Genomic DNA, 13,418 nt, shown 5'->3' with positions numbered 1-13,418 from the left:
AATTTAATAGTAAAAATATCATTTTCCTTAATTTAATTCAACAAAAAAATAGCTGATAGATTTGTTATCTGTAACATTGGTATTCCTAAAAATAAACGAGCAAATACCGATGGAGGATAGCAGAAAGTAAGAAAACATGATAAACAGGTAAATAGTATATGTATGAAGACTTTGAAATAAGAAAATCAACAGCTGAAAAGGAAAGGGACCTATTACCACTTTGATCCTCATGAACCCATCTTCTTAAAGATGACAGATAAATATTTAAGCTAAAGGTTATCATATAAGGTACACTATTTATACTTATTACAGTAACAATCACCTACTGTTGCACCCTTTCAATATATTCTTCTATGTATATATATGTTAACTCTTGGCCTGCACCGCGTAACAATAAAAAAGGACTGATTCGGATTACCTTACAACAGTTTTCCATTAACACTGGGAAGGATGCGATGCTGTGAGAATGTAGGGTTGAAGAAAGGACCATGGACTCCAGAAGAAGACAACAAGCTCCTCGACTACGTTCGGAACCATGGTCATGGAAAATGGCGTTCAGTGCCTGCCAAAGCGGGTAATAATACCACTTCTGTGTACCCTTTTTTTCTCAAACAATGAGTGTGCATGTTCTTGATATCGGGGAATCAAAGTTCTAATCCCAATTTTATGTGTTACATACATGTATGATTTATATGTAGGTCTTCAAAGATGTGGAAAGAGTTGCAGATTGAGGTGGATTAACTATCTCAAACCTGACATCAAACGAGGAAACTTCAGCGCCGAGGAAGACCGCACCATTATTCAACTTCATGCTCTCCTTGGAAACAAGTGACCTTTTGTTTCTTTTGGTTTTGGTTCTTTAGTATTGGAAAAATCAAATGGTTAATCATATATTTCTCATAAGCTAAACATGTTTCTGTATTGCACACACAGATGGTCAATCATAGCAGCTCACCTGCCCCAAAGAACAGACAATGAGATAAAGAACTATTGGAATACCAACATCAAGAAAAGACTCATCACAATGGGCTTAGATCCCATTTCCCACAAAACAATAAAACCCAACACGTTTGAAGCCTGCGGTGATGGCCATGACCAGTCCAAAGACACCATCAACATCTACCACATGGCTCAATGGGAAAGTGCTCGACTTGAAGCTGAAGCCAGAGGATCTATGGTGCAAGTTGGATCGGGATCCTCGCGTTCCTCTGGGCTAATTTTAAGCAAAATTCCAATCCAACCTTGTCTTTCATCACATTCAGTGTCAACCGAACCCAATACAGTGTATAACATGTATGCCCTGGTGCTTGCCCCAAATCATGATTTTCGGTCATCTGTATCCACTTTGAGCTTTCCCAGGTTTCCTGCAGTTTCTAATACTCCACAAATCACGAATAAAGAAAGTTCACTTTCATATAAGAGTGATAATAGTTTCATGGGAGCTAGTGGCCAAAGAAAAAAGGTAATGGAAAGTTGGGTATCAAACTTACAAGATGATGACATTATGGTGGCTGTGGAAGCATTTAGAACAGCAAGGTCTGACAGTATCGAAGAGCTGTTTAAAGAACCCACTTCCGTTTAGAAGGTCTCATATGACGATTTCTTTTAAAATATGTGTGATTCGTAGCTTCTTCTGTTTGGATGGGTTTTCAGTTTCATGTCAGGTTGGGTGTCAGTATGTGTCTCACCCACGTTATGCTTTCTGCTATCATGAAACAGATAATTATATTTTTGTTTTCTCATGTTCTGATGCTGTATTCTTGAGCATTCCTTGTGCTATAGATTTAGTTCCCTTCAGTTTTAAGGAGATGTATGTAATCTCTAATTCTAAGTTCATCTCTCTATTGTTTCACCCTTTAGATATGATTTTTAATCTTGCAATAGAAAAAAATATATTTTTGTTAACACAGTTTGTATTTGATGGATAGTATATGACATTTAAAATTATTATTATACAGGTATATACATTAATATATTATTATGGTCAGTATATGTATTATAATATATTGTATGTAAATTAATACGATGATTTTTTTACATTATATATTATTTCAGTAATTTGGATATTGGTTTCAGATTTTATACTAAAAAAATTAGATTAAAGAAAAACCCATAAAAAGTTATAATATTTTTTTTTTACAAGTAGTTTGTTTTTTCTTTAGTTTTCGTAATATTAAGATGATCAGATAAAGTTCTTTTTTTAAGAAGGATTAGACTAAAAGTTTAATTAATCTCACAAAATTGATGTATAAAATAAAATTTGTATTATTTATATATTATAAACTAGTTTTTTATTTTCTAGTTGATATTCGATTTGTTGAAAATCATTAAATGAAGTTCTCTGGTTTGTCGAAGCTCATCAGGCAAAGTTGTTTATTCACTGAAGCTCTTTAGACACAGTTCTTCAATCTTTCTTGCGAGTCCATTACTTCACAACGTTACTTGACCTTCTTTAGTTCATCTACGAAGCATGACAATGATGTGAACTATAGGAGGTTGGAAGGATCTTCATCGCAGAAGGAAAACTTGTAGAAACATGTCCATGGTGATTCAAAATCCTTAGTCACAAAACACAAAAAAACATGAAAAAAAGAACATTTTGAAAAATAAATTAGAAAATGGATGACGACTAACCAAAAGATAAGAGTAAAGATTCACAAATTGAGAAAAGATTATGAAGATAAGAACTACGATAAGAGTAGAGAACTCATAAGATTTTCAAAGTGAATTCACAAGGAGAATTTATATTTAATCTTTTAAAGGGATTTTACAAGATGGGTTGAATTTCTTTTATAAGGAGCATGATATAGTTTTGAATAGAAAAACACAAGTGCTTAGAAATATTTGGAAAGCAAAATACAAAAATTAAGAGCTTCTTTACTTCTTTCAGCCACGGGCTTGTGATTCTCCCTCAAAATCTTTCATGAAATGTTCTTCTTTATTCTTTCTTTTATCACGTTTCTTTTAATTTTTCTTGAAGTTTTTTTCTCTGCTTCTGAATTAGATACTCAATCATATTTACAGAATAAACTAAGCACCCTATACATATAATCATCATAACGTTGGAAGTCTAATAAAACCTTTTGGTTAAAATTGAACCACGTACTCACCCAAATTTTTTGAGAGATTTATCAAAACAAAGCTCAATAAAAAGAATAAACTTTTGACTATCTTTTATAAACTGTTGTGAAACCTTCTTGAAATACTGTTAAATGATAAATTGGTTTTATCTCACGCTAACCGGTCAACGTGAGATTTTAAAAAGATTTAGAGATGAAAGTTGAAAAACAAATTTAAAATCCCATTTTAAATCAAATCATATACATTTTTGAAATATGAAAATATATTTAAATATATATTATTGATATTTTAACACCACTCTTTTCTTTTATTACATCCCTCACTATTATTTATTTTTTCTTTCTTCTAAAAATATAAAAATTAATTTTTATTAAAAATATTTTACACATAAACAAATTGTAAAATAGTGAAAAAACATAAATATGTTAGTTGGATTAACTTTTGACTTCAAAATTTTCATTTCCGTTTCGAGAACCAACCATGCTAATCTACTGCAAGCATGATGTTTGGCCGTACACTGTTATACTGTACACGGTAAAGTGTGATGAATATTAGAAGTCCTTTTTCTGGAACTATTATTAATTTGGTATGGCCTTGTTCAGTCAAAATGCATTTTTATTGGTAAATAAAAGTAAACTATTTATCTTTACCATCTTATTTATCTAAGTGTTCCACTATTTTGTTTATTCTTTAATTTAAAAGTAAAAAGTTGGAGCTGGGAATTCCTTTTACTATTAATTTTAATATAAATTTTAACTTAATTTTATAAATCATTTTTAATAACAAATATAAATATAACATTTATATAAATAATAAATTTGATCTTAAGGAAGACACAATATTTCTCAATTTTGTAAAAAAATATTCGGACAAAATTGAAACAAATAGAGCCGGTACTAAATTGAAACAAATAAACATATATGGATACTAAATTGAAACAAATAGACATATATAGAGACTAAGTTGAAATCACTTGGGAGGTACCTTGTCACGTGACAATACCTTGTCACGTGTTACATCAAGCATTTGACACGTGACAATTTTAAAAAAAAATTCAATTTTTTTTTAAATTTAAAAAAATTAAAAAAACCAGAAGCTGACACGTGACAAGGTACTTAACGGTGTTTGCGAAAACTTAACGGAAAGTACTACATTGATGCATATTACAAATTTGGGTACGAAAACTTAACGGAAAGTGAACCCCCAACCTGACCTTTAACACCTCTGGCTCACCAGCAGATGCTACCAGTTGCGCTGCCAGTGGGAATCGAACCCCCAACCTGACCTTTAACACCTCTGGCACACCAGCAGATGCTACCAGTTCACAACTGGTAGCATCTTCTGGTGAGCCAGAGGTGTTAAAGGTCAGGTTGGGGGTTCGATTCCCACTGGCAACAACCCACCCAGTATGAATGGACGGAGAAGGGTGAGGGGTTGGGGTGCATTGGGCTGTAGTAACCTGACAGCCTCTGGGGCCCGAGGAGGGGTAGCCAGGGATGTTACAGATACCATTTTGAAGGGTTTTGGAGGGAGAGGAAGAACTTAACCTATATTTTTAACATTATTTTATTTATTTTATTTTATTTTTCATATAAAAGTTTACACAAAAAATTTTCTTTTAAAATTGTAATAATTTATAATAATAATAATAATAATAATAATAATAATAATAATATATTATTATTATTTTAATTATAGGGACAAAACTATAATCTTACAATTAATCTATTAAAATTTTATTTTATTTATCTATTATATTATTCAAATCACTCAAAAATCTTCATAAATTTTGCTTCTAAATTCACTCACTTTTACCCTCAAATCCTTTAAAACAAAAACACACAATTCATCCTCTAATTCTCTAATTCACCACAACTCACTCTCCTCCAAATCCATCTTCTAAAATATACAACACACCCTAAATATCTATGTAATCTTATATGTTGCTAGTCTAACTTACTGTAATCCTTTATCTTTTAAGTTTGATATTTCGTTCGGACCTGAGTATAAGGTCCCACCCATGATATGTATGTGTGAAGGGAGAATGCAATCCATACTCAAACCTTCACCTGCAAACACAACTAAAATATTTCCAAGCAAATATAAAATGTCTCCTACCTAGGGTTTAATATTCAGCACTACAATTATTCCAATAATAAGAAAAAGAAGACAAGAATAATAGATACAATAGTTCCAAATATAATAAAATAAACAAGAACCGACATATAGCCAAATAAAAAAGGGAAAGAAAAAGGATAAAGAAAAAGCACAACAATTTTGCATATCTAATTAAATGGCATGACTCCCTAATATTTCTAGTGGAGTTATTATCTGTCATAATCGAAATCGCGACGAAATGACAGACAAAAAATAAAACTTGAAAAAAAAAATCATAGTTTGGATCACCACTATAGTTTATTCTGGAAAACTACGAAAAAACAAAAATGATATAAGACAAGGTATGCAAAAAACCAGATTTTGAATCCAATAGTTAATTAAGTGTAGAAAATGTATTAGCATCTCACAACGTTCGTCCTAAGATAAGACGGAAACAAAAAGATGTGGTTTTTCAAAATACTTCTTTTTCCCAAAAATAATAATAAAAGAATGTGCAAAGAAACAAAAATATTTTTTTTAGTTTTTTGGGTCCGACAAGGATTAATCATCACTCCTACGTATATCTTTATCCACAATAAAGAATCACGATTACATGATTACATAGTCTTTTATGACAAACTTATTTTAGAAAAAAATTGAATTTTATTTAGTGAACCCAACAATAATTGACCTTACTTCTTACTCCTATGTATTTTCATTGATAATGAAAAATCATGAATAACATAGTTCTTAATGAAAAAATTAGTCGACAAATAATAGTTATTTTAATTTTTTAAACTATTTTTTCAACGATATTTTTTTTTCTATAGGTAAGAGTATGTTATTACTCGCATAAAAAGAAAAATACGAAATTATTTGAAATAGTATTTGTATCGATTAAGTATTGTATCAAAATATCCTAATTTAAAATGGAGTGACATGAATTATGTTGATATTGACTAATACTTTTAGTTATCATGAAATATTAAAATTTTAGTCTAAATCTGTATTTCTAGTAAAAACTACAACAATGAACTTGTGTTAGAAAGTGTGGCTGTAATGTAAATTGCTATGCCTAACCACATGGGAGGAGGATTAATAAACAAAAATTTATTTGATGGAAATGTTTCCTTCTTTTTGATAGGTGATGAGTTTAGCTGAAATAAACGTTAAGGGTACCTAACTACCTCTGGTAATGAAGATATTGTTCCTTACAGACACAGACTAGACGGAGAAAATAGTAACTTGACTTTTAATTCTTCACAAATTCTTAGGAAAGGAAATTCCTGTGCGCTCATAGTTGAAAACTTTTGCTTTGATTCATTGACAAAAAATTAGTTGTTGGAATTTATTTTCATTCTTTCACTGGTGATGAGTTTAGCCGTAATAAATTTGATATTCAAAAATTTCATTTTTCTTAATTCATTCATATTCTGTTGCTCTTCGTGAGTGTTAAAAAGAAAACCCTACTTGGCAATAATAGAACTCTAGTTCCTGTTCCTAAGACAATTCTACTACGAGATTGTTTGACTGCATATACAATCTAACCTTGGAATCTGAATAGCAGAACTGCCATTGGAGTTACTGGGTGACAGACGTTTGGACAGTAAAGACACTAAATGTCATTATTGCTTCCAAACTCTTCTGCATATTTAGTATCAGGTATCAGACCTTCCAATCTGATGTAACAGTATCTATCATTAAATATCTATGACTTCCTCTTTTTCTAGTTTGAGTAATCATCGCAATCATTTATCTTTAGAGTTTGATATTATATATGCCATTACCATTACCCTTAAAAAGATTTAGCTTTAGGTAAATTGTTCAAAGAAAAAATAAATTAATGTACAGTCAAAACAGTCCTAATTTATGCAGCGGTTGGTAAGTGGCAACGCAATATCAATAGATGTTCTTTTTAAAATTGGTAGATAAGGCAGAAATAAAGCTTTCTACTCAGGTGATGCTGTGTGACTGGAATGTCGTCATACACATTATACTACTAAAAAAAATTTAAATAATGATCGATCGATAATAAAAATTATTTTAATTACTAATTTAGAAATTAATCATAATTTTTTAAAATTAATTTAATTATCAAAAATTTTAATTTATAAATTAATATTTAAATTAGTCACTACAGTGACTAATTAATTTTGATTAGTAAATTTAATTATTAAGATTTTTCTTGTAGTGTACATTGTATTATTATGTTGGGATTGATAGTAAATGTGATGAAGGAGAAAGTTGAGTTTGGGTTTTGCTTAAAATTTAGATTGTATTCTTTTAAGAGGAAGGATTAGAGAAAGAGAGAGAGGAAGAGATCACAAGAATTAGAAGGTGATATTCAGAGGTAATTTTAGAGTGGATTACAAAATGAAGTTCGTAAAAATTTGTGATTGAATTGACTGATGTAATATATTTAAAAAAAATTTAATAGAAAAAAAGTTAGATTACCAAAATGTCTTTATTATTATAGGTAATATAAAATTATATATAAATAGTTTAAAATTATTTTATAAATTTTTATTGAATGATTGAAAATATAAAAAATTATTTATAAAAAGATGAATAATACAATATATTTTGTATGAAAATAAATTTAATATATAAGGTGGAGAATAATTTATTTACATGGAAACTTTTTTTTTTCTTTTTAATAATAATTTTAGAAGTAATAAATTTTTATTATAACCACAAAATTAAAAAAGTGAACTGAAACCACGTGTACTGATTTTAACAGCAGCTAAATCACCTGCAACAAAAATTAAATAATGAAGGGTAATTTGTTAAATCCATCTTAGTCACCCTCTAATCTCACTATGAATTGTGAGATTGAATTTTCAATGAATTCCCATAATCATCTCCTCTCATCACCTTGTATCACCTTCAAAAAAGCATACTACTTACTTCCTAATCATCTCTTTCCATTTTTTATGAATAGTACATTCACCTAAAAAAACGCGGTATTAGGCCAATGGTTATGGCAATATGAGTTAGCTTCAACATGCAATGTAGATCTTCAACCCTACCTTCACAGCATGGATCCTTCCAGGTTTGAATGTCAAACTGTTATAAGGAAACCTAATAAGACATTGTGCTTGTTATTACTCATAATATATATATATATATATATATATATATATATATATATATATATATATATATATATATATATATATATATATATATAGGCCTCTTATTAGACAAATAAAAAATATTGGTAAAGTTTCTATAATTCTTTGTCAAAAGATCAAAATACCATGCAACAGAAAATTTGGAAGTTAGAAGTCTCAAGTTGTTATCGATATCCAACACATGCCATCAAGAAGTTAATGCTAAAAGATTGCCTCTCCTTAAAAAGCTTTCTTTCATACAAGTCCATAAAGTAATTTATAAATGAGATAAATATATTTTTGTTCCAAATGAAATTCGTACTTGTCCTCAATTTTTATATATTTTAGTATCTAAGTTTTAAAAATAAAAAATATATAATCTATTTAATTTAATAATAATAATATTTTTGAACTTGTTAAATAATATTCTAGACTGACATTTAAGTTAAAATTTATAAAAATGATATAAACAACTTAAAAATCATTTTAAAATATTTGACACATAAAATATTTAATACAATTAGGTTATGAATATTAGTATATTTATTATTTTTAAAATTTGTGGACTAAACTGTATGAAAATTTGAACAATAACAAAAATTTTAATTTATATCAAAATTTAGAAATTAAAAATAGATTTAACCCTTGTACGTCATATACCATTGTTAATTAAATGTTCCAAAATAGTAATAATGAGAAACTTAAACTATAAATGAAATATTAAAGAACTTGCATAGTTTATTTGTCTGTCACCTAATTTGAGGCAGTTCTGGGTTTGATTAGGGTTGTTTGTTTCTAAGTCCATGACATTAATAAACCTGCTGCTCTTTGTAGTGGCACAGTTTTTGGCTAGAACCCTCTCATTTTTTGTTTAGGATTTTTTTACAAGCCAAAAAATCCATTAACACAAAAAATGGTAAATGCCCTTTCCAAAACTCGTACAATTCTAGCTAAGTCAAAATTATTAAGTTCTAAAAACTCTAATATGTGGTACTAAATTACAAATTGATTGAAGTATATGACTTAATTAGCGTTTCAGGTTATTTAATAAAATCTTTAAAACAAAAATAAAAACAAAACTTTATATATATATATATATATATATATATATATATATAATTTCTTTAGTTCTTATTTATATAATATACAAAAAAGGAAAACGTATATGAAATGTCCTAGTCACTGTAACAAGAGTTTGAGTGTAATATTTCCCGTCTATTATTGACATCATGTATATATTTTTTCCGTTAAAAGTTAGTTTTGCAGTAATATAAGAGACCAGTTTACTTTGTAATTTCACTATTTTTCATATTTATAAAAATTTTCAGAATATCACAATTTTTTTATGAATATACTAAATAATTTACCACAAGAAATACTCAGAAAATATACTTATTTCGTTTTCATGACATGAAAATTTACAGTACTATGAGCTATATTCTTATAGCTGCATTTTTTATTTCTTACTATCTCTATAAAACAATATAATTTAGAAAAGGAAAAGGCAGGTATAAGAATATACATGATATTAATGTCAAGTATTCGTAATATCAATGTTTTTAATTTCAAATAATGTCGTCAAAACTAATGGTATAATTAATTAGTAGTGGTTTTGTGACTCGTTGTTATCAAAAGTGAATTGTGTACTCTTGTAATAATTTATTTTCTTATTGAAATCTCATAAGTAATTGCCTTGATGTAGAATTAGACGTTGCTCTTAGGTTTGGATGAACCAACATAAATTTGTGTTGCACATTTTGAGTGTAGAAAGTCAAGTGTAGTCTTTTGTAAAAAGACTTTTTGTTTCCATTTCTGCCGCATAACTACTGTCCTTTAATTAGAAGCCTTGGTTGATCCTTTTTGTCAACACTACAATTTGCAAACCATTTCAGTTATATTGAGGGTCTTCGCTATGAGAGAGAAAGTTACCATTGAAACCCCTCTTCCTACACGATCAAACTATTAAATATATTATATTAATTTAATGATTAAAATAAGACTAGTGTACATAACAAGAAAAGGAGACATTTGTTTTCCGCAAGAAAAAGAATAGATAACATTATGGATCAACTCTAGTGCTTTCTAAGTTGTGCCAATGGAAAATGTATGCTATATTTTACAAAATTTTTGTCTTAATTTTGGTAGAAATGGATGTAGTTCTATTAGAAAGTTATAAATCATATCTAAAATGAGAATGATATCTTAATATAGTTAATTTTTTTTTGTCGTCTCAAATGAAAAACAAGAAAAATACATAAATTACTACAACAATAAACGCAAAATGACGTCTTCCATCACTAACATGTCGTATTGAAGGTACTGCCAATGAGACCGAAACTAAAGTAACATTGACTAAATGAGAAGACTATGTTAACTCTTTTAATTATTTCCCAAAAATAATGGATACATATACCCCTTTTCATCTTATGGTTTTCCATGAAGTATAGAGATGATAGTAACATGCAACATTACAACCTTGGCACTCACGGGTAAGTTGTTGTTTTTTTTTATAAGGAATATTTCATTAAAACAAAAAAGAAAACTAAATCTTAAGCACAATGCTCAAGAATACAGCATCAGAACATGAGAAAACAAAAATATAATAAATAATCTATTTCATGATACCAGAAAGCATAAGGTGGATGCGAAACATCCGACACCCAACCTGACATGAAACTAAAAACCCTCCAAAGAGAAGAAGCTACGAATCACACATATCTTAAAAGAAATCGTCATATTGGACCTTCTAAATGGAAGTGGGTTCATTAAACAGATCTTCGATACTCTCAGACCTTGCTGCTCTAAATGCTTCCACAGCCACCATAATGTCATCATCTTCAAAATTTGATACACAACCTTCCATTTCCTTTTGAACGTGGCTACTAGCTCCCATGACATTATTATGACACTTATATGAAACTGAACTTTCTATGTTCGTGATTTGTGGAATATTAGAAACTGCAGGAAGCATGGGAATGCTCAAAGTGGATACTGATGACTGAAAATCATGATTTGTGGCAAGCACGAGGGCATACATGTTATACGTTTTGTTGTTTTCGGTTGACACTGAATGTGATGAAAGACAAGGTTGAGTTGGAATCCTGCTTAAAATTAGCCCAGAGGAACGCGAGGATCCCGATCCAACTTGCACCATAGATCCTCTGGCTTCAGCTTCAAGTCGAGCACCCTCCCATTGAGCCACGTGGCAGATGTTGATGGTGTCTTTGAACTGGTCATGGCCACCGCCAGAGGCTTCAAACTTGTTGGGTTTTATTGTTTTGTGGGTTAGGGGATCTAACCCCATTCTGATGAGTCTTTTCTTGATGTTGGTATTCCAATAGTTCTTTATCTCATTGTCTGTTCTTTGGGGCAGGTGAGCTGCTATGATTGACCATCTGTGTGTGTAATAGAGAAACATGATTAGCTTCTGAGAAATATATGATTAACCATTTGATTTTTCCAATACTAAAGTACCAAAACCAAAAGAAACTAAAGGTCACTTGTTTCCAAGAAGAGCATGAAGTTGAATAATGGTGTAGTCTTCCTCGGCGCTGAAGTTTCCTCGTTTGATGTCAGGTTTGAGATAGTTAATCCACCTCAATCTGCAACTCTTTCCACATCTTTGAAGACCTACATATAAATCATACATGTATGTAACACATAAAATGGGAGATTAGAACTTCGATTCCTCAATATCAAGAACATGCGCACTCATTGATCGAGAAAAAAGGTATACAGAAGTTGTTTGATTACCCGCTATGGCAGGCACTGAACGCCAGTTACCGTGGCCATGCTTTCGAACGTAGTCGAGGAGCTTCTTGTCTTCTTCTGGTGTCCATGGTCCTTTCTTCAATCCTACCTTCTCACAGCATGGCACCCTTCCCATTTTTAATGGCAAACTGTTGTAAGGTAACCCGAATCGGTCCTTGTTTAGGTTTTTACGCAGTGCAGGCCAAGAGTTAACATATAGAGACATAGAAGGATATATCGGAAGGGTACAGCAATTAGGTGATCGTTACTATAATACGTATAAATACCGTACCCTCTATGAAAACCTTTATGTTAAATATTTATCTGTCATCTTTAGAAGATGGGTCAGGATCAAAGTGGTAGGTCCCTTAACTCCCTATACCCATTTCCTTTTCAGCTCTTGTTCTTTTTTTATTTTAAAATGTTCATATATAGTATTCCCTATGATATTTTGAGGTTGTCAAAGGAATAGTTGATAGGATAGAGAAATTTGTGGAAATAGTAGAATCTAGAAGTAGTAGTATGTTATGTAGTTGTGAGTGGTGTTTTAGATGTTGTCTTACTTGTTGTCATCATTCAAATGGTTGAGTACATGGGTATTTATAGACTTATAGACTATTCTAGAAAGTATTAGTCACAACTTGTGTAGAATGTTCTAGATTTTTGCTTGTATAATGTTCTTGATATTTTCTTCTTATCTTAGGCTTTTCTACTTTCCTCTAGAACTTTCATTACATTTTAATAACTATATCTTAACATTTTCTAGATTCTTCTAGAATTTGCATTACTCCTTAATACTCCTCTTTAATGCAAATTCGGTAACTCTAAGCATAACGCGTAGTAGTTCAAACCCTGGTTCTGGTAACAGTTTTGTAAAACTATCTGCAATTTGGTATTTTGTTGTGCAATACTCGGGTCGGACCTTCATACTTGTCTCTACTTCTCTAATGAAATGATATTTATTTGCTATGTGTTATGCACTAGGTTCTTTGTCATTGCAATAGTTTATTTATTGTCACAGTTGATTGCAGTAGGTCCACTTTATTTTTCTCCCATATCTTTGAATATCTTTCGAAGCCATACAACTGGACTATTGTTTTAGTAGCAGCCACGTATTCTGCTTCAATTGTTGATTGTGTCACGGTTGCTTGCTTCTTTGATGCCTAAGAGAATATCCTTGATCCAAGAGAGAAAGCATAGCCTGAGGTGTTCTTCATGTCATCTATTGACCCTGCCAATCATTATTAGTGTAGTCGATCATCCTTGAGTTAGTCATGGTTTTGTACCATATTCCAAACTCCTTTGTGTCTTGTAGATATGTTAAAATTCTTTTTCCTACTCCATAATGATTCTGACTTGGCTTTTGCATGAATCTTG

The 13,418-nt window shown here is 30.5% G+C and overlaps 2 protein-coding genes across 2 annotated transcripts; one reads left to right on the top strand and one right to left on the bottom strand.

Moving 5' to 3' along the window:
• The first annotated feature begins 109 nt into the window (after positions 1 to 109).
• LOC114174565 (transcription factor MYB106-like) lies at positions 110 to 1,582 on the top strand. The gene is made up of 4 exons (XM_028059400.1): positions 110 to 126; positions 429 to 574; positions 699 to 828; positions 934 to 1,582. The coding sequence occupies exons 1-4, from the start codon at positions 110 to 112 to the stop codon at positions 1,580 to 1,582; spliced, it is 942 nt and encodes a 313-aa protein (XP_027915201.1).
• A 9,455-nt stretch (positions 1,583 to 11,037) lies between these two features.
• Positions 11,038 to 12,177, bottom strand: LOC114174564 (transcription factor MYB106-like). The gene is made up of 3 exons (XM_028059399.1): positions 12,045 to 12,177; positions 11,792 to 11,921; positions 11,038 to 11,686 (listed from the first exon to the last, which is right to left on the bottom strand). The coding sequence occupies exons 1-3, from the start codon at positions 12,175 to 12,177 to the stop codon at positions 11,038 to 11,040; spliced, it is 912 nt and encodes a 303-aa protein (XP_027915200.1).
• Between the last annotated feature and the right edge of the window lie 1,241 nt (positions 12,178 to 13,418).

This window comes from Vigna unguiculata, chromosome 2 (assembly GCF_004118075.2).
Source record: "Vigna unguiculata cultivar IT97K-499-35 chromosome 2, ASM411807v1, whole genome shotgun sequence".
Lineage (NCBI taxonomy): Eukaryota > Viridiplantae > Streptophyta > Magnoliopsida > Fabales > Fabaceae > Vigna > Vigna unguiculata.
The sequence above is the reverse complement of the archived record's forward strand: the minus strand, read 5'-3'. Positions and strand labels throughout refer to the sequence as shown.

Excerpts from the sequence above, each read along its gene's own strand:
- LOC114174564 (XM_028059399.1), bottom strand. The coding sequence starts at position 12,177 with ATGGGAAGGGTGCCATGCTGTGAGAAGGTAGGATTGAAGAAAGGACCA. Across the intron at positions 11,922-12,044 it reads TTCAGTGCCTGCCATAGCGG|GTCTTCAAAGATGTGGAAAG; the intron begins GTAATCAAACAA and ends ATTTATATGTAG. Across the intron at positions 11,687-11,791 it reads CATGCTCTTCTTGGAAACAA|ATGGTCAATCATAGCAGCTC; the intron begins GTGACCTTTAGT and ends TTACACACACAG.
- LOC114174565 (XM_028059400.1), top strand. Across the intron at positions 575-698 it reads TTCAGTGCCTGCCAAAGCGG|GTCTTCAAAGATGTGGAAAG; the intron begins GTAATAATACCA and ends ATTTATATGTAG. Across the intron at positions 829-933 it reads CATGCTCTCCTTGGAAACAA|ATGGTCAATCATAGCAGCTC; the intron begins GTGACCTTTTGT and ends TTGCACACACAG.